Raw genomic sequence first — 27,679 nt, 5'->3', positions numbered from 1 at the left:
GCATAAACACAAGCCTCAGTGAAAGGTAATGTCAAACTTACCGACTGAAGGAAAAGCAACGTCCGAACATAATCCCTCTCGGTGTTTAATATTTCATTTAAAACACAGAGCCTGAGCCGCTGCTGTCGGTCCGAGTCCTTGGCGGCGTGGATACCGTTCTCCTGATGCCCGTCTTCCTCTTCCATGCTGGTAATTCAACCCTCACAAAGGTTGCTCTCTACAGAAGTACTGTGCTTTCCCTAAGTATCCACACTTTGCTGAGTTGTTGCTTCAGTCCATTTTGGAGCATCAAGTTTTCCAAAAAAAAACCTCCCGGGGATGTGATGCGCAATGCACCACGCACAGGAAATAAAGCTCACCAAAAGTGCCAAACAACAGGCGGAGAGCCCGGCTGTGTGGTCGCAACACAGCTGAGCGCAGGGAGATCGGCTAAGACCAGAGACACGACAGAGAGGAGGAGGGACCCAGAGCCAGACTTACTCAAGGGCCACAGTTCACCTCTGCTCTGACAGCTCACTATCCACACAGTGAAATGTGCAAATCAGCACAGAGGATTAAAATTACCACATATTGTAAATTAAGTGCTATTTTAACCAAACAGAAACAAGTACAAACAAAAAATACTGAGACAAAAACAAATTGGCCCACAAGGTCATCATGAACTGTTGTGTTTCACAGTCACATATTGTCTCCCTCTCTATAGATTTCAATTACATACATCTATTAATGATTATGAAATTGGCATATTTATAGCCCAATTTAGAATAAACCTATCTTAATAAAACTATATTTCCTTAACTCCACCACATGCTGCTAAATAAAAACAAAAACACACAAAGACGCATTCCTCCTTCTTAAGTTAGATAAAAACAACAGGCCTCTGTATGCTGGCGATTAAAGACATAAACAGAGTACACAGTAAGTATTTAAATGACTGGTCACTGCCTACAGTGCTATTAAAACATTTATAAACGAACTTAAAATGTGTCAAGTAGCTAGCTAAATGTTTACCTGTTTTAACCACATCCATGTAAGAGCTACCTGAGAGGAAAGCGCCCTCTGCTGGACTCACATAAAGCTGCAACTCTCAGCTGCAGAGTGCAGATGGAGGTCAGGTACTGTCAACGTCTACCAATTAACAAAACCATCTCCGGTACATGTAAGGTCTAAAGAGCACTTCACTTAAACATATTGTAGCACAGAGTCGTCTCGTGCCTATTTCGACTTCGGTTTGTCCGTATTTAACGCGGGCTAATTTGGGTCTCGTGCGAACTTGACGTCAATCGCAACATATGATGTAGCCTACCTGTCGGATCTTGACTCGAGCTCAGCTTTCAATCTCAGTTAATTGTACTATTTATAGAACATGCAGCTGTGTTTTGCTTATATTGGAAGTTGTGGTAGACAAACAAACTGTATTCGCAGTCAAAATACGTTAATGTTTCATCGGCCTCAATGTGGAAGTGAGTTACACCCAGTTTCACAGGTGTCGCCCGAGGCTGTGCGCCGTTTTATCATGTCCGGTCTGTCTCATTTAATCTGTCTGTGATGCAAATACTCATAACAGTATAACTGAACTGTCTGTGTTTTATTCTAATATTATTTTGGCTCCAACTAACAAGGGTTCATTAAAATCTAGAGCCTGAGTTGCTTCTGAAGAGAAAAAGTTATCAATTAAATATTAAAAAGTAAAAGTGGAAGTTCATTTTATTCTTCATAAACATCCTGTGAACAAAAAGTCAAATATTAGGAATGGGAGAAATTAAAATGTCAATAATAGTTTTAATTGATGCATGTTACATTCAATACCCATTGTGAGCCTCCCACACATAATTGCATACATACATAACTTTTCTCGCCATCTCAGATGAGGAATGCAACAGACAACTTGTAAATGCCTTACACTATCATATATTTACATATCATCCTCCGCTTCTGTACATGGCAAATCCTTAAATATGATCAAACATCAAAGGAGTAACATAGGATACACTGTATGACTGATTGTATGTTGTTTCTTTGAAGCATATTTAATGTACTTTTTCCTTCCAAAAAAAGGCATGTGCATAAAGCACCGTCATAAAAAGTGAGTCACACGATTAGACATGATAGGTTAAAAACTCCACAACGTCTCTTCTTCATTCATATTTCACAAGATAAAACTCTTCCTTCAGCAGGGTTTTCTTTCAAAATGCACAAAAGTACAAAAAGACATGTAAGGTAACCAAAGGGAATAGAAAATAAACATAAAATGTGCTCAGTGCATTAAGACTTTCCAATATAACAAAAGAAACTAGAGGTGTTTGCCCTGTTCCATCTCTGTGATAAATAAATTCACATTGTTACAGGCAGACAGTGAGAGGGCTTGAATCAGAAACCAATGTACAGTGAATAAACAAAAAGTGAAACAAATTGTGAAAGTTGCTAAAACTGTAGTGAAGGCAAAACTGCACATTTCTGTTATCCAAACTGAATATAACTGACAAGTTAAATATTCTCTTTCTGGGTTTAGAATAAAAAAAAAAATACACATTTACTCAGCCAAAATGCAAGTTAGCTACATTGAGTATTTTGGCCTTTGAAATCATCACCATAGATTTGTTTGGAGGAGCAAGACACTTAAACTGTGCTATGGTTCTGTTTGGTATTGGCAGACTCGAAACCTACAATGCCTTTGTGGTCATTTCATATTAGCCCTGCAAACCTCAAGTGCAAACTCCAGGAACTCTGTAAATGCTCTCATGATCAGTGAACGCCAATGTTACAAAGCCCTAAGAGTGAACGAGTTCTAGGGTTACGTCTTGACAGACAAAATAGAAAATTTCTAAATGGTTTTATCTCAAGATTCTTATTTGTTTAAAGTGACAGAATTCATCTTTAAATGCAACGTACAGGGTTGTCAGGGGTCACTGTGACTCCTTGTAGAGTCAATAATTTGACTGGCTGAACGAGCATACATGTGGCCGCATACACACGCACGCGCACACACACACACACACACACAGTGTAGTAGCTGTTTGTTGTGAGATGGGATGACAGCTCAGGTGTCAAAAATGACATCCACATATAGTAATACAACACAGGAGTCCTATAAATCATCTGAAAAATCAAAAAATATAAACAGCACTATCTGTGTGCTCAGTCAGCTGCTGCGATGGCCAAATGCGTGTGTGCACTAGGAAGACTTCAGCAGGTGTTTTAGGTGTAGATGACAATTTGTTGTAGAGTTAAGATTATGGGTTAATGCTGTCAATCATTTCTTTGTTTTCTTGGAGCCACCTGCCTTAAAGCAGCAGTGATGTATATTACAAAAACATTTTTATGATGCTTACATGTTTTATCTCCTTGGCAAAAATCCAACCGTGAATCTGTTTGATTAAAACAAAAACAGATATGCAGATCTGGATTTTGGACACAACTTTGTATTACCAAACCATCATGAAATTCACTCATAATCACAGGGTTTAAAAGGACAAACTGTTTATAATTTCAAAAAGGCCAACAGTGTAACTATTGTATTGCAGTTAAAGACAAGCAGAAACTCTTTTGCCACAAAGCGTGAACCTACATGAGGAGATACAGTCACTGTTGAACTTCAGCCATTCAAATCTTCAGTGAGCGGCTGCGACATAGAAATTTAGCTTCTTCCACCTTGGCATGGTTTTTGACACTTTGCTCTCGGAGTCAAAGGCAGACAGTGTTGATATATGTATTCATATAAATAACAAAATAGTACAGTATAAATATAAAGATTCTGTGTGTGTGTGTGTGTTTGTGTGTGTGTGTGTATGCACGCACAGTTGTAAATGGTGTATGAGAGTATAGCATAAGAGTGTGTGTGTGTGTGTGTGTGTGTTGTTGTGTGCGCTTGTGAGCCAGTGTTAGGACAGAACCAGAGGGTTAGAGGTGAGGCTTTCCCTCCCCCACCTCGTGGAAGAGCGAGGTGTAAAACTCAGGCTCCAGTTGCTTGTTGCGGTAACGCTGGACAATCTCAGTTATTTTCTGCTTCCGCCTCACGTGAGGCGGGTTGTACGAGTCACTTTCCAGGCGCTTCCGTCGGCACACGTTGATGACTGTTTGACGCACGAGAAACCCTGCGAGGAGGATGCAAACACAGGAGCTCATCAGGCCACAGTAGTCAAAAGTGAGTGAGTTTCAAGAAATGGCTAAATCCTACTGCCACTGATAATACTGTATCAATAGATTTCGATATTGATAAGATAATACTGTGGCAACAGGATTGAGAAGTGAGCTTGTGACTGGAGGGTTGCCAGTTCAATCCTCAGACCAGCAGGATAAATCTGGGTGGGGAAAGTGAAGAAGCAGTACCTGCCCCTCCCTCATTACCACCACAGAGGTACCCTTGAGCAAGGCTCTTAACCCCAACTGTTACAGTGGAGCTGCTCAGTGGCCAACAGATCAGACTGGTTGTACTGGGCAGCTTCCAGGTATGAATGTGTAACTGTGTGAATGTGATCAGGGTGTTCTTGAAATGAAATGAAAATGAAAAACTCCTCTGAATGAGTAAAGGTTAAAAAAAGACATATAAATGTTTAGCACAGCACCCTCTAACAAGATAAAGGTAGTGAGAGTGAAAATTAGAGAAGGAAGGAGATTCAAACATTAACTACTTTGACAGATGAGAAGTTCTAGGAAACCATAGCAACCGTCTAACATAGCTTCCTATTATGCCATCTGCTGACTAAGAATTGCCATTGAAAAGCAGACTGATGATGTTTTTCAAGGTAAAGTTACATATGAGCATAGGATCAGCAAAAACCTAACTAGCTAAATTATCCAGTGAGATAAATTAATTATTTCTTTCATGTTTCTTGTGTGTTTTTAACTCAAATGCCAACCATGAAATATTTATACTTCAGCAAGCTCATCAATGACGCCAACAGATTTCCTGTGGAAACCCTGTGATACATTAAGGCTTATTGCCTCACTTCTTTCTGATGAAGCAAAAAGGAAATATGTGGTAAGGAGAGATAAACAAAGACAGAGAGAGCCATATGAGCTATTACCAAGCGCTCTGCGGCTGACCACCATGCCGTCCACCAGGGGAATCACCATGCCAAATTTGCCCACAGCTCCGTGCAGCCGGATCCTGAAGAGACCCGTCTTCAGAGGGTGAATGAAGATCAGAGGAACGTCCTTCTCTAGTAACCCTGACCTGCAGCGGGAACAATAGAGACAGTGTAAATGTGCCATGGTATGTTTGTATGTAATACTAAAAAGAAGTTCAAGTGTTTATATTTTTCTCAGAAAAAATGCGGCCAAAGGACTTAATACTAGGGGAAGTAGTTGTACATATTTCACCGTCATGATGCAAAACTTCACACTTTGGGTAAATTAAAAGGTAAATACAGAAAGCTGCATGTCACTGCTTGTTATTCTATATTTGAATTTCTGCAGTGTCAGCAGCTGTTTATCACCACACAAGAGATGTCATTTTGCACTAAACCACAATAACATTTATTGATACTGACCTCATTTATAATTGACATTAAGATGTATCTTGACAGATCAGAGTGCAGTTACATAGCACTTGACCATATAAAATATAAAGGAGTAAATGCACAAGATGCAAGATGTGTTTTGGTTGGATCGGGGAGTTGGTCAGGCAGAGCTCTTCATAAGCTCCAGCTGCCGGATTAGAAATGTTCTGATCAGTCATGAATAAGACATTGTTTTAAACAGTAATAGCTATTCCCCTAGCTGGCTGGCATACTCCATATGCTTGTGGAAAGCCCTGGTCAGGGACGCCTTGTGATCCCATTAATGTTTAGTGTAAATACCAGTTGGTTTTCACTTCACATGAAACAATTATATAGGCAGAGAAAATGTGTCTATGAATGCTGCTCTTCTCCTCTGCTACATTTTCAGCATTTCAATTGTCTAAAATCGGCTCTTCCTTTGCTTTGAAAAGAAGTAGAACATTTAGCAATCTTCACACATGCAACCCACGCATTACCTTTCAAGCCACCTGGGCACTCAGAAAATGAACAGTTGCAGCTCATGAAATGAGCGGATGTCACACATTATAAATGGCTCTCAAAGGTTGTTGTTTAATTGTTATTTTGGTTTAACCCATTTAAAATAAGTCTGAGGGTTGTGGTCTATGGCCTCTATGTCAATCTGCACGATGAAGCTACTGGCTAAGATGTTACAACAATGACCAACATCCAGCACCAGTCGAACGTTTGGACACACCTTCTCATTCACTTGAACGAGAAAGTTCTGTACAAGTACTGTAGAATTGAAGCACCTTTCACAAAAACTGAATGTTCCTATAAGCCATTTCAGTCCTTGCAGACCATTGTCACAACTTTGCCACAGTTCCTTTTCTCTGCCTGCTTTTGCACACGCTGCATGTTGTACTTCCTGTTTTGCACTGTGTGTTAAGTCTTGCACAGTTTGTTATCCTACATGCCAAAGCACGTGGTGTTTTTGAAGTTGTTTATTTGCACTACATGTTCTTTTGTTTTTCATTTCTGCAACTGACCAAAACCGACTTGTGAACCATATGTTCCATACCAGCAGCAAACTGTTTTGAGTGTCAACTTCTCTAGTACCTGCAGGAAGTGCTGTTGCTCATGCTCGCTTCCAAACCTGTACTGGTTTCCGCCAAGAGGTCAGACAACGGGAAGTTCTCTAAAAACACAAACAATGACATTCTGGTCACTCATTTAATAAACCTTTTTACACCTACTTTTTAAGGCTACAGGGGTTGAGTATTTGATACTAAGATTTTGTGAGGAGTAATTTGTTGAATGAACAAGAGAAAATGCAAGAAAATTAAACAAAATATAATCTATGTAGAGAGATAATATATTTTCCTCACTGCAAGTGGTCTTAAACTACATAAAACTAGTTGATACAGTACCGGAGAGGATATGAGGCAGTATAAAGAGTATGCTTACCAATATCATCAAAGCGCTCCACCCAGACTACAAACACTTTGGTCTCAGGACCCAGTGCTGGGAAAGACTTTCCAGTCGATGACCTCTTGGTCTTCACCAAAGGACTCAGCTACAGAAATAGCACAATATACAGTGAGTTTAAGCAAACACTAAAAAAAACAAAATTACAAATCATAATCATCCGCTGTCAGGAGTTCAGATAAACTCACATAAGCCAGACTTTACCTTTTTGGCAGACTCCAGGTTTTCTGAATGGTTGGGGAACAGCTCCAGTGTGAGATTGGGTTGTTTGAGTGAAGCAGGCACGGGGTCTGTATTAGTGTCTGCTTCCACTGTGGAGTCACTGTGCACTGACGACTCCTCTGTGAAATAACAAAGACCATATGGCAACTTTATAAACACTGAATCCCTCCCTGCATTTTCATGATATACAATATTCATCAATTCGAGGCAGTGAATACTGACCGGAATTTTCTGTCAAAGACGGAACAACGAAGGCAATCTCTGTCAGAGCATCGGCATAGTACAAAACTTTCTTCTCCCCATTGAACACTGAACCTCCCGTGTCCTCAGGAGTAGTTGCTTCCTCTACAGAAACAAATAATCAAATATTCAATATAATTACCATGAATATTTAACATGTAAATAAACTAGAGTTGATGTGATGATGAGCATTCGTCTTCTTCAAATCTAATGCAGTAGATAGATTCGTAGCTCACCAGTCTGTTGTATATCGTTGTCAGAGCAGGAGTTGAGGGACCAGCTGGTATCTAGGTGCCCCGTCCATCCTGGGTGACGTCCTACGTCCACAGGCCAGCCCAAGGACAGCAGGAACTCCAAAAAGTGGGGCTGGACGCTGGATGATGACTCCACATTCCTCAGGATCTGATTACCACAAGCACAAGAACAGATCCGTTCATAATCAGAGATTCTTATACACATATTGTGACAGAAAAAAAAGAAAAGATCAACACATGTGCGTTTCCAAGATAAATGCGAGCCATTTTTCACTCCAGTTATGCAAATGCCCAAGTCATCAATCATTTTACTGTATACATAGAATCTTTGGTGTCTTGCTGCAATCAATCAGCCTGAGTTTACTCACCTCATGGCTGCTTTTCTGTCCAGCCCTCACATAGAAAATAAAGACAGTGTCAAATGGTCGGCAGGGAAGCAGGTCCAGGTAGCTGATGTCATCAAAAAACCCTGGCAAGGACGACTCCAGGCCAATCAGATGAGGAGGTAGACGGCTGTTGTTGGGCTCCTATAAATAATAAATTAATATAAATACATTCTAATTAACTGTATTAATAATAACAGTAATATAAAAAGTTAGGTTAAATTTAAGCTATAATTTGATTTAGTATGTAATATTTGATATGCAGAAAATGTTTTTGGCAGCTTCAATCCACAAAATCTTCTACTGGCCATGAAAAACAAATTATGTCAGACAAATTATGTTTACCAACCTTGAGCGCCTCCAGAGACAGAAAACCAAAGTGGGAGAGGAAGAGGCGGGCTGTCTGGAACTCCTGGGAGGGTGGAGGGGGTTTACAGTCTGTCTGTGGGTCAGGGAAAGACTTGGACTTCCAGATTTCCTCGCTGTGCCGCTCCAAGGCGTTCTCATACTCTATCTGCTTCGTCATTAGTATACGAAGCTTGTCATGTTGAACTTCCAGCTGAAAAAAAAAGGGAGAAATTATATTTTTAAGAAGATTATAAGACAAACTGTGGTTGATGAATGGCACTCGCAGCCCGACAGTCCCAGTATTGAGGTGTCACCTCCCAAAGTTGATGTATTAAGGGGATGTGAGGACTAGTTACCAATTTATTAGCTAAACCTGAACACTCTCACCCAATCCAATACAACAGCCCTTTAACAATCCAGTCTTTGTGAGGCTTTTAATGCTTACTTTGTTAATACTATGTCACAGATTCAATGCTGTTGCTATTTTTACCACAGTTATTGATGGTTTTGGGTTGCATTAAAAGCCGCAATTTATTGCAAAGTTATTGGATTGGATTGTGAAACCCCACAAAACTGTTATTGTATTTGTCACCAAACCAGAAGATTTGACCCTTTTCTCCAACAGACACCCAAGTGGCATTTCATCTCTGCAAAACTCACGTGTCGGAAATTACTGTGTGTATTTGTAGCTCTCGAATCATCCTGCCAGCCCATACAACACACCTGAGTTTGTGTAATAACAAATAATAAGAGTTATTCATTTACTGCGTGGCTCTATTTCAGCCACAACGACGTATAATCTTGTTTTAGCTTATGCCTGCGTTAGAATGATTTAGTCTGAATGTAATTAGCCATGATGTGGATACAAGATCAATAACAGGACTCACCTCTTTACTGACAATGTCGTCCAGGTCAGGAATACTGACATCAGCTTTGACAAGGGGGATCTTGTCCACTTCTTCAGGGAAGGGCCTCTGCTTGACGTTGTACTTGATCCCCACGTCGTTGTTGGGTGTTGGACGGCCCTCAGGAACAAATACCTGCTGTGGGAGGAGAGAAGCAGACAGATGTGGAGTTGTGTTATCAGTTAAGTTTTACAAAATCACAACTCAAGCGTGTGGCGTTAAAACATTTCTGAGGTGATTTTGGTTTAGTGCCTAAAAAGATAATAATAATCTACAGTGTGATCTCACCCTCTGATTGGCCCGAGCTCCTCTGGGTTGGTGGAAGAGCTGCATGGTCCAGGCATGTCTTCCAGCCGTTCCTCTGATTAAAACTGTCACTGATGGACTGGGGTCTGTGAGGACAGAGATGGTCTCATTTATGGAGAAACTGAATGGCCTATTGGTTATTGATTTTAATTTACCAATGCTTGGTTCTTAGCAGGTAATACAGTCTCTAATTGTACATTAAAAATTAACCAGGTAACACCTTAATTTCCCTCTTGATATCCCAATAAACCTGTATTATATCAAAGGACAGATGATGAGCTACTCACTCTGCTCATTGCCAAGAGGTTGCTCCAGCATGGCGAGGATAACTGAGTTGTCCAGGACAAAGTAGCGGAAGTTGCTGGCTCCTGTGGCACTGAGTCTGGCATATCGAATCAGGGTGTCTTCATTCAGCAGGCTGCAGGTGGAGGCGGGTCCGCTGGGAGAAGGGAAGGCCCCCAACACCTGCATGATACTGGGGAACACCACGGCAGCACATGCCAGAACAAAAACATTAAGAAACTGGGTCAAAGAGTACAGCACGTTTTACTCTCTAATAGTCGCCTGTGTGCTGTGTGGAGGTTCAGCAGGAGAACTGGGGAAACTAGGTCACTGTAGCAGAAAAACAGGATACATACATAATTTAGATTTAAAGTCTAACCAAAGTTACAAAACTACTTCCGTAGTTGAAAATAATGTAAAAAGTGATTTTAAAATGTATTGTTTGAACTACTTTATTGTTGAAAGGAAGAAAATAACATTTTTGGAGATGTACAGAAACGGCCCTTTGGCCTGCACGCCTCTGGAGGGTGCTGCTCTCTAGTAACAGTCGCTAACAAGTCAACAGACAGACAGTTTAATGTTAGTGTGGTGATCTCACAGTACTGTTTTTCTTTTCAACTTTCAAAGTCTGGTGAGATGGCATTCAGTATTTATGCACCTAAAGAATAGAAGAGTTTGACTGCTGAACTTTCTCCAACACTGCGTCCTTTTGAAACCAAACTAAACCTTTCTTTTCACTCAAGCACTTTCTTAAGTGAACACACTGTATCTCCACAGTATGTTTGTTTATATGTGTGTACATAAACGTGTATGTATGCATAGATGTTTCTGTTTATTTGCTTTTGTATGAAATGGTTCTGTACAAATAAATTTGAACTGAATTTAATTCCAGTTAGGTTTTGCCCTGACAAAAGCTGTTTGGTTTTGCTGCTGGATGTCACTCTGCCACCATGTAACAGATGGTGGAACGGTGATGGTTACTGTTTGTATTACAAACTTTTTTGATTGGCTATATGCAAAGGAGCTCCCCTTCTACATACACAGATACATACCCAACAGCATGCTTTGTATAAACAGAGACAGGAGTCTGTGTATATAAAATGTTCCTATTTGTTACAGTTTTTTTCCTTAAAGGTGGCCCAAGACAAAGCAAAAGAGCACTTTGAATAATACAGTATATGCTTTGTCTGTGCCTGCAGTTTACTATGTTACATATTAACTATATCAACTAACTGCAATAACTGGATTATACTGCATAAACTTTTAAGAGTCTCACCAGGACAAAGTCGCCTCAGCAGCGTCCTTCACCCTCATTGAAGCTGGGTTGTGCTCCTTCTCCCCTTTATGTCGGACTTCCTGTTCCTGTCGGGACTTGCTGCCAGAGATTCCCAGCTCCACGATCTCCAACACCTCTACCAAACAATCCTGATACAAAAAAGAACAGGGGACAGAATCTCAGAACAGTTGTAAGTTTAATTTTACCAAACAAAATACTGATCCCCTCTAACCTAACAGCATATCTGAGAAATTTAAATTTAGACTTTAAACCTACCTTCTCATCCAGCATGTCAGGGTGCTCTGTGAGCCACACACACAGAAACTGGAAGGCAGCTACAATCATGGAGTGAAGGTCTCTGGATTGAAGAGGAGCTGGACGGCTACACTGGTACACAATGTACCCACATATAGAGCTGACAGCACGTTTGCGATCTGCAGAGTCTACCCCGACCTTTACCTGGTTAAGATATATTCAAAAAATACAACATATAAGTGACATTATAAAATTCTTAATGTCATGCAGTTGAAATGTATTTTTGAAGGCTTTGGTCCACAGGTGAACAGCTGTTTTACTTTCCTTTTTTTCAATTATTTGTGGTTTAATGTAAAAGTTTTAAAAGTTCAATGACTGGCAGATGAGAGGACAAACAATACTCTCACCATGGCCAGGCCAGCTGGGAACGATTCCAGATTACACTGCATTTCAGTAGCGATCGAACATTGTAGCGTTACCTTGGCGAGCCCCGCCAGTAGCTCCAGGGCAGCCAGTGAGATGCTCATGTCTTGCCTCCACTGGGAGTTGAGCCTCTGAGTGACCAGGTGGATGCTGCGCACCAGCAAGCCTGCCGCCGTATCTGGAAGAGCTAGACCATATAACACCCCGAAATACCAAACACCGCAAAGAATAGAGCAAAGCAGAATAAAGGCATCAAATCTGCTGAAGATATTTCTTGGTACTAAAAACATGCATTAGGATAGAGTTTGAAACCAGCACAGCACACAATATTGAGCAAAATTTGCATACATTGAAGAATAGATAAGGCTGAGCGACATCCTTTTCCCATAATTTTGACTTGTATATATTATAATTGTCCAAAACTGACTAAATAGGTAATTCTGATAAAAACCTTAACAGTTTTAAAAAACAACTTCACACTTAACACACAGTAACATGAGCTTTACTATTATTAATATCTCATGGCTTTTCCATGATATAACGATCAATTGCTATGAACTTATAACCCTGGAGGATTAAACATTTCTCAGAATATAAACCACAGCTTCATGTGGAGTGGACATTGATGGAACAATGCAGTCACAGTTTCTAAGTTTAACCTACAATTTAAAAGCTTGAGACTGTTTTTTTTTTTTGCCAAGTTTGTGTCAAAGAAAAATGCAAAGTCGCCTGTTTGGACAGTTCTGCTTTGTTCCAAAGGAAAAGTATTAACCAGTGGAAACAGCAGAGGCTGAGGTAAAGAATGGCTGGACTAGACCATGACATCAGTAGTGTTTTTCTGTACTGTCCTGGTCCTGATTTATTTCTTCCCCTTCCAAGTCTGTCCCATAACTTTTATTTTTAATTTTGTCTCATCCTGAGTAATTATTTCTAATGCTGATTACTTATTTCATATTTTCTACCTAAAGAACTAGAGGAAGTCTCAACACACAAAGTAATGCTTTAAAATGTTTAAGTCATAATGTTGAGGCTTCTGCATTGAGCCTCTAAGATGCACATATGGCTCCGATTGGAGAAATCAGGCATATGATTGTCTGAATTAAAAAAAAAGATCCAAATCATGCTGAAATGGCTGCAGCATATTGAACAACAGTTTCCCGCCTGCTTTTCCTGTCCAGCTCAGAGTCTGACAACACAATGTAACAGAGCAACCATCTCGTCTCACAGGAACCATGCATCCCCCCCCCCTCCCTCCCCCCCATTTCCTGCTGAACAAAGTCGCCTATAAGCACCACAATGTTCAGTGAAGATTTAAACTTATGGGCAAATGAGAGCAGTCATCATCAATTTATTTAAGTTTTTTAGATCAAAAAATCCTTCTCACATTGCAAAACATTATTTCAGTTAAACATCGCTCAGCCCTGACGAGGAAAAGAGAAACAGCACAGCATCACAGCAAATAACTCTGTCACCTACAAAGACATTTTACCCAACGCTTCTTAACTCTGCATACAACTTTAACCACGTTAGCTATAAAGAGCAAATGAGTTAATTGGCCAAAGCCAGCAGTATTGTGTTGATTCATCAAGCACGAAGATATTAGTTTATGTCAAGCAGCTGGGTGTCTTACCGTAGTCTCGAAGCAGGGCTTGGGCAGGACGCTCAGAGTCCGGACTGGTGGCCTCCATGCTGCCTCCACTGCTGAAACTAATGCCGCTGTTTGTACGGCTGTGACTCTGACTCCTCACTGTCATGTGGCTCCCATCTATACTCCCCTATCACCACAAAACACAATCTTGATATCCAGTCCATCATACTGCCTCTAGCATCATAAAATGTTTGTTTTTTTTTTATCAGTAGAAGAAAGCAGTGATCTGAGCCTTACTGTTTCGGTCTGTGCACCTATGGACTCCAACAGAGCAGAGTCTTGAACGATATTTAGCATTGCACCTGTGAGGGGGGGAAAGATCAACAAAAAAAATTATATAAAGGACAATAAAAATACTTCAATACAACATACATTGTTTTAGTTCAAAAATACTGCACAAGTAATAGAAGGAGGCAAAATAAATGGATAAAGAGGATATGATGAAGCCTGTAGATACCCAGGATGAGCTGTGTGTTGGTGGGGTCGGTCTCAGTCTGCAGGGCACCGATCAGGACGTTGACGAGACGTAGCCTCAGGGACAGGAAAGACACGGGCTGGTCATGAGGCCACCCATCCTCCTCATTGAACTTCCCCTCCAACAGAACCTAAAGTACAACATCAGCATGGTTATGAACTTATTTGTTTTTAAAGACAAGTGACTTTAATGTTATAACAGAAAGACCAAAACTCTAATTTCTTAAATGTCAAAAAGACGATTTAGTTCACACCGAAAACCCAGAAACCTTCTAAATCCTGAATTTATGTGGCACGTTAGGAATAAATAAAATGTACTAATACTAAAGCTGTTACCTCTGATTTAATGTTGCCAAAGTGATGCGGCAATGGCAGCATGGCGAGCAGGATGTTGATGGAGGCTCTTCTCAGGTCGGTGGGGTTTACATACATCTTGAATTTGGACAGCTCCCTGATAGAGTAAAGCAAATCTCATTGACTCCACGAAACTTAAGGCAATATCCTCAAAATTGACCTCTGAAGAGAAATAAAAGCTGTAAGTTATATGAGAACTAATCTACAACTTGTGTAAGCTACTAGCAGTCTCACCTGTCTGGTACAATAGTCTCCAGGGCAGCTATGAAGTAGGGCACCACCACATTGATGCCCTTCAGGTCAGTACAGAAGAGAGAGGAAGAGTTGAGAATGATAGAAGCCAAGACTGGTCTACAGATGAAATCGGAGATCTGGAGACCCTGAATCAGGACCATGTAAAACCTGCAGAGACAGAGAAATAGTTGTATATTAGCTTTGCTCCTTATGGTTTTGTACAGTTTTGAATCTTCATAGTTGATGAAACTAAAACTGCACACCCACAATAAGGTGAATGTTACTGTTACCGTCAATTAGAACTTGGCATCTAAAAAAAAACACTTGACAACATTACCTGGAAAGATAAACAGGCAGAATCTCTTCTCCAGTTTTCTTGCTACAGAAAATGCGGCAGAGAGTCCCGCAGGCCTCCGCTCGTCCTGCCTCGTAGCTCTCTGGGAACTCGTTGGCATCAAACATGGGGTTCGACACCATGGAGTCGGTGGACATTTGGGAGCCCTTCCTTCTCAGCTCCAAACCTACTTGAGTGGCTATGGCTGTAGAGAGTGGAAAGAGACAGAGAATGAAAGGACCCTGAATTGTAATGCGGTCATTAGTATTCATGCATGTATGAGAAACAGGCAAACATACGACATGTACCTACAATATGCGCACTACAACAAAAAGTAAACATAGTAAAAAATTTGAAAAAACAAAAGCACCATAAAGCAGACATTTAATTGCTGTCACAACAAGATAGAACAAAGACTTTAATGACTGCAAACACACACTCACATCATTTAAAAAGCATTCAATAAAAAGGAATTCTGACACAAAGAGTTTGCCATAGAAGTTCTACCTATCACTGGCAAAAAGCATGACCAGGTGTAGTGTGCTGGTAATAAAAAATGGGTCATTTTCTGCTGCAAAGAACAAAAAGCAAAATCCCTGTGTCAGCTCCCTCACGGCTGCAATTATATGACTGTCACTCAAGGTACAGAACATTCACTTCATGCATTGAGGCACCAAACCAATAAAATCAAAACTCAAGTGAACTGACAATACAAAAGGAAATTACAAGAAACAAAACATTAATGCTGAACTTGAGGGGGTCTGGAACTAAATAATAAGGATTAGTGTAACCCAAAGGAAAAGAAAATGAGAACTTAAAGCGGGGTGGCGTTGTCACAAACTGGCAACATTATGGTCGAGACAAGTGGTCAGTTGGTGAAACCCATTCCATCACCTTTGGAGGACGCTGAGAGAACGCTGGTGAACTTTTGAATGACAAGGAGTGGGAACAGAAAACAATGGCAATAATGGCGATGACCATGAGGAACTCAACTAAAAAGCAGGAAGATTGGTCAAGAAACGCAAATCAAGTGAGGAAAAAAAGCTGCCGTTCCTACTTACAAGATTTATAAGAAAGGAGAATTTGGATAAAAGAGGCTGCAAGATAACAGAAATAGTGGAGAGACACAAAATCAAAGCAGATCCAATATTTTTGGATCAATTCATATCAGGCATGAATTGTGTTTTTTTTTTTTTTTGTTCTCATTAGATGACCTTTGACCCACTACAACGCTTTAACATTAATCAGACATGGTAGACACGTGCAGGACACTACACCAAAAAGAGAAAAATAAATGGAGAGCCAATGATGAGCCAAATTTCTTTTCAAATACTAAGTACTGTATGTGCTGTCTTGACTCATTTAGTGATGATTTTATACCAATAAAATGAGTGTATGAAGTCCTTAGCATATGGTTATAGTCTATATGCAGTTTCATCCAGGTTTAAATAGTTGTTGGTAGATGTAAATGGATTAGAATCAGATGAAAATCTCATACCAGGCCACTTCTAACCAAGCCCTCCACACACAGAAAGGCCAAAGAAGTTTCAGAGAAAATGGTGAAAAAAGGAAAGGATATCCCAACAACATACAGTCAAAAAATAACACAGACACCAAAAACACAGATAACTCCACAAAAACGCATACTAATGAACAGCAACAAAACACCCACCTGCCCATGCATGCATAAATGGAAATGCTATTAGCCATCGTCTCGCTTCTTACCGGTCATGCTGGGGTCTCGGCTGAGGCCGCTGTGGAGCTTACAGTGGACCAGAGCGGCATCAAAAAGCCACTGGCCAAACAGGTTGAGTATACTGTTGACCTTTGGCCGTGCTGGGGCCGGCAGAGGCCGAGACTCCCAACTGCTCTGGTTGGGGCTAGACAACAGGGTCGGGGAGGAGGAAGTTTGCTGCTGCTGCTGTTGCTGCTGGGATGCTTTGGTTGGTTGACTACCGCTGCCCTGCGGGGTGGAGACAGATAGAGGCAGATGTCTGATTAACCAGCTGACAACATGACTAATCTGACTAAGAGATCACACATGTTCAAAATACAGAGTGCTGAGAAATGATCATGATTGCTTCACATTTCTTCACAGACACAAAACAAATGGCAGGATATGTGATACACACACTGAGTTGGACAAGTGAATTGTATTTTTCCATTGAAAAAAAAAAAGAGAAAAAAAGCCCAAATAATGTCATACAACAAGAAAAACATCTATCATGGACCTAGCTTCAAAATGTATTGTTTGTTATGGTTCTATGTAACACTTGGACTTACAGTTGAACTCTTGCTTGTGGTTTTGGTGACCACTGCATGCCGTTGCTTGCGGCTGTGAGGGGGCGTGGTGTTGGTGATGGAAGGGGGCGGGGACATGCTCATTCTGTTGACTGGGGTGGGCGGGGCACTGTCAGCTCTGGGACGTGATATGCCTGTTGGGAGAAAGATAAGATGAGCTAAGTACTACAGTCAGTGTTTTTCCCTGATAGAAGGGGGGGGACAGACTTCTGATTGGCCTCAGCAAACAAGAAAAACAATCTGTATCGCCCCAGTGGACAGAAGTTGCTTTGGGTAAATACAATCATTCAAAGTCATTTCCAAATTTGTAATGTTATGAGAGAGAGAAGATGAAATGGCTTTAGAGTCTGATTATAGACAATATTCATTTGTAGACATGCAAGACAATGGTTAGAAGCAAATCACCAATGATTGACATCCATCCATCTTGATTGACTTTAAACGCCCGCAGGAGAACCATTGTTGATGATCTTATGGTTTAGTCTGAATGTAAGTCTGGGACATCTCATTGTGTTATTGCAAGACTAACCCCCCCAGTCATTAATATCATCACCACCAGTAAACAGACCACTTCATCATATGCCCATCTTATCATACAATGTGTCAGCTGACGTCTGTACCATGAGAGAGCAGCACTGGAGAAAATGTGAACACCCTCTCCCGTACATCTCTCTTTTCAACAGAGACACCTACAGTGTAAAGAGAAAAATACACACTGACATGTTTCTATTCAAATGTTGGAACAGGTATTACTGACTGACATCCTACATTTTGATTTTACTCAAGAGTAGCGCCTGAATAACAACTGGAAAAGAATAAAACCGTTAAAAAAAAAGTGAATGTTTGGCATTGCTGTGAATCCTTCAAATGACTTCATCAGCATTCTTGCATACATCACCTTTTTCATCACTAATCAAATACTCTACATTTCTGCTGATCTCTTTTTCCTGCCCCAGCAGTCATTGGCATCCACTGATTTTAATACAGTACCAAAACTAACCTAAAATTTGCATGAGATCTAACACAATTAACATTTGCCTGCACTTATTTTTGTCAAATTTGCATAACTGTTACATGTAAAGTAGGGCAGGCTTTGCAACAATCGTGTAACTTTGCCATGAGTGAACACCAATGATTGCCTAGAAGATAGCAATAACAATTTGAAACACCTAGCAGTAATGTTGATATGATTTGTAGTTTATTTTCTAAAATGTGCCAAAACCTATCCTGCTATTTTTTACCATTTTACTCTGAAATGTATCACTTTGTTGGAACATTTACAAGAAGTCACTTCCTCTTAAATGTCCCATGACTGAGCTTTTCATGACAACTCAGCATCCTCTTACCCAAGAAGGCATCCACTAGGCAGCTGACGCCCCTCATGGCCCTGAAGAAGATCTGGGGCAGCTGTTTTAAACAAGGATGCAGCACCACTTCATGAGGGATACCGCTGGAGTTGAGAAACTGTTCCTGAAACTTTGGAGTGGTGCTCACAATCGCAGGGTTGCTCAGGTCTACTGGGTTGCTAGAAACAAACAAAATTGACAGCTTTAGAAAAAAAGCATACAGATGACGCTATAGCTTAACTGAAGCTTAAAGAGGAACGGTCATGATTCTGCCATGGCTTTGATAGAATGGAAACACTTCTCTGATATTTAATATTATGAGAGCTGAGTTGATAACAGATCTGTAATGTCTGATGGGTCTACAGGACCAGCCACCTTATTAGTTTTAGTAGGAAAAATTCAGGAAAAAGAGTGCAAAGCAAAAGGAAATATTTGATGGAAAGTGGGTGACATGAGGTACTTTTTTAGTTCCACTCCACTGTAACTTCTCTGTCCCTTATAACACATAAACAAAGGAACCATCTATTTCAGTTAGGGTTAGTTTAATGGGGAAAGAACATCTCTTTTTCAGTTTAGTGCAATAATATTGAGGGTTTATGCACCTGAGCATGTGGAGAAAGCGATACCACGTCTGGGCCACACAGTCATTGTCCATCTCTAAAGGTATCAGGGTGGCATCCTCATCAGGAACTTTAAAAGGTGGGAAGGATGGTCCGTGGGTAAAGCGCAAAAGTCTGGATTGAATAAGATGGACAAGAATACAGAGATTATCACACACAGATGTGACTACATGCCTTCAAAGACCTTAACCAAAAAACAGAAAAATCACTTAATATTTGTCCTGTAGTCATTATTATAATATCTTCGCCACTTCAGAGGCTACTACAGTTTATTTCAAAAGTAGGTTTGCCTCAATCTTCTGTAGACAAACAAGTTAAACAAGTTAGACAAGCTAAGTGACCATCATTACTCTTATCAAACAAAATTCATTTCAGTCACAAACTATATGTACTTTTTTAGCACTAAATCCAAAGCCACATGAAGTTGAGCTGATGCCTTTCTAACCTGGAAGTCAGGGCGCAGGCCACTCGGCTCCACTGCTCTACAACGGGAGGGTGATGTCTCCAGTTGGCCAGCATCTCTCTAGCCGTCTTCCAGTATGGTGGCGTAGGAAAGCAGCGGGCACATGCCAGCAGCCACACCTCAAACAGCACTGCCATCAGTTTCTCTGCCAGCTTCTCTGCCACCCCAACTAGAAAAAAGAAGGAATGTTAGGAGATTATTGCTGTTCGTAATTATTAATAATAACTAAGTAAATACATCATGAGGGGCAGGGATTACCTCCAACTGTGGGCGGGGCAAGTAATGTGTCATTGATGCGAAGCAGGAAGAGCAGCAGCACCTCCCAGGTTTCCCTCACCATGGAAACAGACTCTCGTGCCAGTTTCTGGACTGCAGTCAGAACTTGCTGGCAGAGCCTAATGTGGTTCAGACTGTGCTGGTCAGGCCTAGAGGGAGAGACAGGAGTGTTTGAAATGAGAAGATAGGGAATGATAGGGATGGGGAAAGAATGAGAAAGAAAGGCATTTTAAGTGACATCAATAGTCAGAGATCTAAGTAGCAGATACAATGTAAAAACAAACATATATAATATGCACTGAGTGATACATCAATAATCTAAAAACAAAGGCTAATGAGAGATAAAGGCTTATCTGTGAACATTTCTGACATACCTTGGTACAAAGACATTGTAGAGATGTTTGAGGATGGTCTGGACGTACATATTGGGCTCCTTGACCACAGGCTGAGGCATCGAGTCCCTGGGCGACACCAGGGCCATCATCCAATCTGTGTAGACATCTACACACAGCTTGACAGTGTCCCCCTCTAAGGGGAGGGTAAGGCCATAACACAGCACCTCCATGGTCCACTTCACCTGGGGGCCGAATCATTCTCATTAAGTCATGTGAATTTTTTTAAAAGTTATTGATTTAGCTTGTAGCATTTAGCTATGAAGCATACTGCTGTCGAGGAGTCCTGTATCCTACATCACATGGTAAGAATAATAACTCTCAACACATATTTTAAACACTGTCATATTCAGCGAGTGCTGCCATTCTTTTGATGTATAACGGGGGGGGGACAAAGGTTTGAAGGACCAGTCGAATTTAGTGGCATCTAGTGGAACGGACTTGGCAGAAATTGAATATAATATTCATGAGTATGTTTTAATTAGTGTATTATCCCATGGAAATAAAAAACGCATTTTTGTTACCTTAGAATGAGCCCTTTATATCTATATAGAGAGCAGGTCCTCTTCCACGGAACCCGCCATGTTTCTACAGTAACCCAGAACAGACGAACCCAACACTGGCTCTAGAGAGGGACTTTCCCGAGTTTCATGGCCACCATAGGTTCTCCTACACGCTTGCAAGGGGAGGGGGGAGGGAGGGCTTTTCAGTTTGTTGTAATCTGCAACCTCACTGCTAGATGCCTCTAAATCCTACACACTGGTCATTTAAGACAGTATACTCAAGGCAATAACAACAAAGCTCTACACACCATAATTTACTTGTACTTTGTTACTTGCTACATCAAAAACAGATGATTATTAAAAAAACAAGTGATGAATGAGAACAGATCATCATTCAACAGCAGATAAGACTGGAGATGTCCCAGACACATGTTCTTGCCTGTGAATCAAGTCCTTAAATAGTGAGTATCTGCTGACCCAATACCAAGTCAAATCTGACATTTACTTTGTATTTCCGACATAAGACAGCTGCCAACAGTGAAACCACATTAAAATTAGTAAAGTAATTTAAATGCTTGACAGCTAAATAATAACCTGAGAATTAGTGTGGATCAGTAGTGACAGAGAGGTTTATCCGAGCTTTATCCTTATCATGAAGTGAAGTTCAAACCAGCAGCAGCATTTCAGATGCTCGGTGCACCTGATAAATATTGCTGAAATATTTTTATCCCGACACAGCTCCTCTCACATCACTTGCTGATGCATGCTGTCATCTCATTAATTGAAACTACTGGCTTGCTGTGAGCTCTGCGGTTCACTTGCTCACAACGGTGTGTGTTGACAGTATGTTTAGCAGATGTTCCAGTGTTTTATCAGAGTGCAAGGGAGACTTTTTTTCAACTGCTGGTACAGAGCAAAGATTGAAGCAGACTCAGTCCTGATCCTATAAACAACTCAGGACATCCCTATTTAACACACTGAAATTGTTTATCAGTGAATATATAGCGTGCGCTGCAGAGGCTTAAAGGCATGAAATAGCCATCTAGAAAGTATTTTCCTTGTGGTTTGCTTAATCCACACACAACGTGTAGAGAAAATAATATCACATACAGACACCATGTTCATTTTTGTTAACATGGTTTGAGTGAAGGGAAGGGGGAGCTGTACAAAAAGTACTTATAATGTCTGTTGTGCTCCAGGTATTAGACTCCTGCAGATATGGGAGAGGCCAACTCTGTAGCACTCTATCAGTTAGGCCTTTATATGCGAGAGTGGCTACACCAAAAATACTCACATATTACAAGACATATTACGGCCTGTATGGGTTTTGCCTATTAGCACTTAATTGGACTTTGAGAGCATGAGGAAAAAAAGGACTCTTATCTCATGACATAGAAGTTAAAACGTCTATGCCATAATTTTAAGGGCAGGACCAGGAAAACTGGACAGAATTACGGAAATTATGATCTAAGCCAAATACAAGGGGTCCTTGAAGAAATCCTGCTCCACAGTGCACGCAAACTCAGACTGGTCTGAAGATTCAGCATGACAATGACATAATGCTCAAAACTGCCAAAGCTTTAAGACAGTTGTCCAGTGGCCTAGCTGAAATATGATTTATGGAAAAGCTTATGTGCCGATCTACAATGAAGAAGAGAAGAAACTGCTCATTTCTAGCTGTAAAGCCAGTAACAGCATACTGAAGAAGACTTATAGAAGCAGTGATAGTTGTGCTTCAATAAAGTACTAAAAGACATGATCTGAAAATGTTTTTCAATTTGATATTTTAAATTTTTTTTTAACATTTGCAAATATTCCTTGAATATTTGTCTCAGTGTCACAATAACAGATATCTTTATGCACAAATGCATTCCCTCCAAATTTAGTGGGCAGGGGCCATCAGCCACTGTTTCCTCATGTTGGTGCAGCTTATATATGACACTGGAGATAACACCAGTGATGTAGGAGGCTGTTCATTTAAGTTGATTACTGCATCATATCATATCCAGTGATGCAAACTCATCAGGGGTGGAAAATGTGACAGAGACGCGAACTCCCTGGAGGTATGCCCCACCCCCTCCCCCCAGGAATAAAATTTTTAATATCAGTTTTAAAATGTAGATCTACAGTCGATTTTAGCGTGAGGATATAGGGAAAAACCTGGGTCTATTAGCACTGGAACTTCATGCCATAGTCCAACACCAAAACAACAACTGCACACTAAAGGCAAAAGCTAAAATGCATTGACCTTAAATTGAAAAGAAATTTCACTGAGAATTGGAGAACTGAAATTTAAAACCAGAATAAGCTTCAATGTTATTAAACACTAAACAGAGAGATTGTACTAGCCAAATACCTGACCACTCCTGAAACCAAACAAAGAAAAAGGTGCTTATTATTGGCAGCAAAATATGTAACAGCGTGCCACAGCCTCAGAGACAGGGGATAGACTAAAATATTGTACTATGGTACTTCAAGGACTTATAGATGTGGTGTTTCAAATGTAGTGATTTGATTTTATCTGCCTCTGATGATTAATATTATACTGTATTAGGCTTGGGCAACTGGACAAATATATCAGCAATGGGTGATTGTCTGAGTCCATCGCCGGTTGTTTTTTTTTGGCCAATTTTTAGCGCGAAATAATTTACTATACTGTTGTACAAGTAGCATAGCTCCTTAAGAGATAGCTCAGTGCGTAGTGAGTGTGCTGAGAGAGTGAGAGAGAGAGAGAGACAGAGAAAGAGCGTGAGTGTGATGGTGAACTGGTGACCGGAGCAGTTACAGCAGCGGTGTAGCTGTGAACGTAGCGGTGCAGTGTGTGTACAGTTTAGGCTATTTGTTAATGATTAATGCAACAACTCCTCAAGACCCAAGCCAAATTCCCGTGTCTGCTTGTCACATGCTGATTTAAGTGAAGGGGGTTAGTGACAATGGGTTAAGCTGAAATTATACCTTCTGCATTGTGACCGTGCAGACTTGTCTGCACCAGTCTGCGCAGTCACCACACTGTCTTCCTGTAGACGCCAATCTACTGCGCATGTGTGGAATGCATCCTCAAGAAAGTAGTATAAAACAGAGCTACTACACGTCCGTGGTGTCCGCAGCTGTCCGCAGCTGTCCGTGTACGCATCTGGCGGGGAGTATATCTGTGGCTTTAGCCTTAACCTGACCGGGCTCATTTAAGACCAGCTATTCTCATTTTAGTGACAATCTCAGCCGCTCCTAATCAGAGAGCAGAGAAATGTGTGGCTGTTCAGTTTCTCCCAAGTTTTGCTCAGCCCCCTCAAACCCCCCAATCTATACAAATCACACAAATGTGATTTTTGCCGAAAGACGACAAGTTTGCATCCCTGCGTATCATAGAGAAAAATAGTCTGAATTCCATCACCATGGTCAAAGTAAGTGGCATGTCCACAATAAAGATTCTTGTCCCATTCAAAAACAGTACGTTAGTATCTTAACCTGATTTGAAATGATCATTTTTAGTAACCCTAACCCTGTTGTATATTTTAATTAACTAGCATGGCTAAATGCAAAAATATGTTGACATTGGTTGTTTTTATTCACATACTTTTTTCAAATCAAATGGTTAGCAATTTGTCAAAAAAATTTAATACAGCATAGAGCAGTGCCACTGAACAGCGCACTATACACTGACACTAAGTTCTTGTGACTGGTGTTGTCTCAAATATATTTTATAATGGATCAGTGGAGCCAACCACCTTCATATGTGAGCAGATTTTGAAGGTGAAAGCCTTGGTGATGGAGCTGGCACCTTGGCAGACTACCAAAGTATTAAGCATTGTGAGTGTAACACACTTCCTCACCTCCTTGTCTGTCTTGAGGATGTTCTCTGTGGCGACAGGGCTTACAGCTGTGCCCAGAGGCTTGACCACAGCATTTGCCACCTCTGTCCCAACGCTGGTGGGATAGGTGTGCAAAACACTGAGGTGGCCCTGGTCACTCTGCACCACCAACTGCAGTGAGCGCCACTCGGAGTACATGCTGCTGATGTCTACTGCACTCTACTCACACCTCCTGCCTCCACCTGCAGACACACACATCCACATGTCAACTTAATATGACAAATAAGAAAAACAATCAAAATGCTACTAAGCTATAATATCAAGCACCAACCCAGTTGTGTCCCCTTGTGAGAACATTTCTGCCCAGTCTGGTAACAGAGCCACACCTCCTACAAAGACGACGTTCTTATGGGCTATGCTAAGTCAAACTTTAACTTATTTATGTGGTTTACTGTCATCTTACGCAGTGAATTTCAGGTGAAGGAGAAAGTAGGATTAAAACGCATCATTAGCAACACCAAAAGACTAAATTAACGCTAACATTATCTTAACCTACTGTCATTTGGTGCACTGAATGCATGGCGAAATAAAGAATATGTCATAAAAACTTCGAACGAGTGTGAAGTCATGTTAACTGATGTCTAGTTTGACAGTAAACAATGACCAGATTTGAATATGTTGTTACTAACATTGCGACCTCTCCTACCAGAGAACACAAAGTAACACGGGTAACGTCAGTAGACAATAAATACTAACTGGTTTATGTGCTCCTTAAGCTTAAACGAAGTCAGGAAATGAAGCACATCGACCATTTACACAATTTAACAAGCCGAAGAATCCCAACCAGGAAACGGTTCTGCAATAGTTAGCTTGCTAACGCTAGCTAGCACTGACATCAAAACATCTTCCTCATCTTGCTGATGACATTAGGTGAAGTTAGCTGCTGGCTGGCTTCTCTGCTGTCCAAATGTCTCTGGATAAGACAAGAAGGTGTCCTCAAAGAAAAAACTATGGTTATGTGAGCTAACTTATCAGTTATCTCAAACTACGTTGCTAGCTAGCTTAGCTGCTGCTCGCTGCGCTAGCCCGTTCGTTGACATTAGCTAAGCTGGCTGTCATTTGTGTTAGCTACCTAACTTTGCAAAGACGCTAACGTTTGCTCGCTGGCTAAGTAACCAGAGAGGGTTTTCCATTTACCTGGACCAACTGGAAATGTTGTCATAACAGACCTCTGAAACTCGCAGTTTGTGCTTTCTGTGTATCCTGGGCTACACCATAACATCCTCCATCTTCGCAATGTCAAGGCTCGGATATTACAGCTTGACGAGCTAACGGGAACAGGGTCTGTAGATTGATGCCCCCAACTGTCTGCTACAGCAACTGCACCAACCCTGATACCGCCTTCAGGTGCTGCAGGTCAGATACAATTTACGGCATGATAGCTGTGTTTTGTTTAGCTGTACAAGTCTGCAAAATATGCTTTGATTTGTAACTTATGTTTCCATATTTGGGAGATGTGATATATGTCCCTGTTCGTCTGATAAAGGTCCTAGAAGTAACCGATTTAAATAGGATGAAATAGTGTAATGTGGGAAACTCAAATGCTTTTTCTGCCAATGCTAATGATTAGGACTAATTTAAATCACTTGACTCCACACATGTGATGCCATACATTGGGGCAGGTCAATCTGAATTCCAGGCAAAGGTCAGTGACAAAGGATTTAGAGTAATTTAATGTTTAAGTTTATGAATGAAGCCATGTTGCCAATTGTTATCAGATTGTGTTGATGATAAATTCATGCCCCAAAATATGCTATAATATGGAAATTAAAAAATGTGTTTCATAATTTTTTATTTCAGTCAATTATTTCATTGTCTCACTTCAGAAAATGTGGTTTGAAATGAAGGACAGTCGGTTTTTACTAATGTGGGACAGTCATATATGTTGTTAAATTGGTGAAATATGCATTTAAGCACATTAAATGTGCAATACCAATAGTTATTCAGGCATTTTGCAAATTATGTTATTACAAATATTAATACATAATACATACATAATACATATACTATCTGTAACAGCAAAAACATTGTAATTACTGAAATGACCAAATCTGGACATGCACTCTGGCCTTGAGTGTTACTGACTGGAGAAGTTTTCATTGTATGAATTAAGGTGATTTCAGACCCCCAATGAGTGTCCCAGACTTCAGCCTGAACTGTCCCACATTAGGAAATGCACATAAGCTGGGACAATTTGGCAAAAGGAACACTTTTATATTTGCCATTTCTTCTCTGAGTATGATATCTGTATTCTCTTGTCTGATATGATTAGAAAACACCTTGGGGAATTCAGAATAGTATCGTATAGTATTGGCTGTAGATATAATGTATTGGCTTCAGTATATTGTTGAAGTGCCAATTGCAGAAATTGTCCCACATTACTCTAATTCACCCTAAAATAAAACAAGAGATCAAATGGAGTTTAAATTGGGTTAGGTAAGACATATATTATGTAGAATAAATTAGCAAAAGATTTGACCCTAGGTCCTCTATGACATAATGTCTATTCAAACCTGCAACTTTGCCTGACTTCATTCTCATGCTGTAGTCTTGAAAGACTAAAACTGATGAAACAAACACTACACAAGATTAGGGTAACCTGATCCAGTTTGGATAAATTAGGAGCTAGAAGTAGCTCCCAAACTGGTATTATGTGTAAATGGTCTTCTGTAGGAATCAGAGCCAGAAGCCTTCAATCCAATATTGTATCATTTCTTTCAGACATATTTCTGTGGTCTCTTATCAGGAGGTTTAACATGATGATCACATTTAGGCGGCCATCTGTTATTCCAAACTTTACTTCACTGGGCAGCTTTAAACTGGTGGAGATGTTGACACTGTTGTAAAATCTAAGACAAATCCAAAAAGCTGAAACATCAGTAGTCTTAAAAGGAAGGCCATGACGAAAACAATTCAACTTTTGTAGGCCTGTTAATGGGCCTTTTTCACAAAAGACATATTGACACAGGGGCACCGTATGAGGGGAAAAGTTAGGATGATTCTAAGGGCCTGTGACTGACAGGG

The 27,679-nt window shown here is 40.6% G+C and overlaps 2 protein-coding genes across 10 annotated transcripts in view; both read right to left on the bottom strand.

Annotated features, from left to right (window-relative positions):
• Positions 1-1,325, bottom strand: part of prex1 (phosphatidylinositol-3,4,5-trisphosphate-dependent Rac exchange factor 1) — an 81,382-nt gene extending 80,057 nt beyond the window's left edge. The window contains exon 1 of one of the 3 annotated variants that reach the window (XM_042408828.1): positions 1,307-1,325. Coding sequence is in view for 2 of the 3 variants with exons in the window: in XM_042408825.1 (XP_042264759.1) it covers positions 42-185 (144 nt within the window). In the remaining variant the exon portion in view is untranslated. The other 2 variants (XM_042408826.1, XM_042408825.1) reach the window with 2 other exon arrangements.
• Positions 1,326-1,689: 364 nt separating this feature from the next.
• Positions 1,690-25,959, bottom strand: ralgapb (Ral GTPase activating protein non-catalytic subunit beta). 7 transcript variants are annotated; one of them, XM_042408772.1, is made up of 31 exons: positions 25,793-25,959; positions 24,617-24,837; positions 20,266-20,468; positions 19,874-20,040; positions 19,598-19,784; positions 19,135-19,266; positions 18,533-18,711; positions 17,169-17,320; positions 16,611-16,848; positions 14,889-15,090; positions 14,552-14,719; positions 14,300-14,414; positions 13,947-14,094; positions 13,727-13,791; positions 13,472-13,616; positions 11,898-12,028; positions 11,440-11,622; positions 11,164-11,312; positions 9,893-10,080; positions 9,588-9,691; positions 9,282-9,434; positions 9,055-9,117; positions 8,396-8,605; positions 8,032-8,190; positions 7,646-7,811; positions 7,392-7,514; positions 7,152-7,288; positions 6,927-7,035; positions 6,579-6,657; positions 5,028-5,176; positions 1,690-4,094 (listed from the first exon to the last, which is right to left on the bottom strand). In XM_042408772.1, exons 2-31 carry the CDS (start codon positions 24,791-24,793, stop codon positions 3,901-3,903), a joined length of 4,575 nt encoding a protein of 1,524 aa, XP_042264706.1. In that variant the 5' UTR covers positions 24,794-24,837; positions 25,793-25,959; the 3' UTR covers positions 1,690-3,900. The 7 variants fall into 7 exon arrangements, with proteins under 7 accessions (XP_042264706.1, XP_042264704.1, XP_042264707.1 ...); XM_042408770.1 differs by having other exon boundaries at positions 9,282-9,437; positions 25,793-25,958; XM_042408773.1 differs by having other exon boundaries at positions 9,282-9,437; positions 11,898-12,019; positions 25,793-25,958.
• Positions 25,960-27,679: the final 1,720 nt, after the last annotated feature.

Source organism: Thunnus maccoyii, chromosome 4, assembly GCF_910596095.1.
Source record: "Thunnus maccoyii chromosome 4, fThuMac1.1, whole genome shotgun sequence".
NCBI lineage: Eukaryota > Metazoa > Chordata > Actinopteri > Scombriformes > Scombridae > Thunnus > Thunnus maccoyii.
This window is presented reverse-complemented; position numbering and strand designations above follow the sequence as displayed.

Bases quoted from the DNA above. Each gene is read 5' to 3' on its own strand.
- ralgapb (XM_042408770.1), bottom strand. From the start codon at position 24,793: ATGTACTCCGAGTGGCGCTCACTGCAGTTGGTGGTGCAGAGTGACCAG. The intron at 7,515-7,645 runs GTGAGCTACGAA...TTGTTTCTGTAG, and splicing joins CAACGATATACAACAGACTG to AGGAAGCAACTACTCCTGAG. The intron at 6,658-6,926 runs GTAAGCATACTC...TTGTGTTTTTAG, and splicing joins GGAGCGCTTTGATGATATTG to AGAACTTCCCGTTGTCTGAC.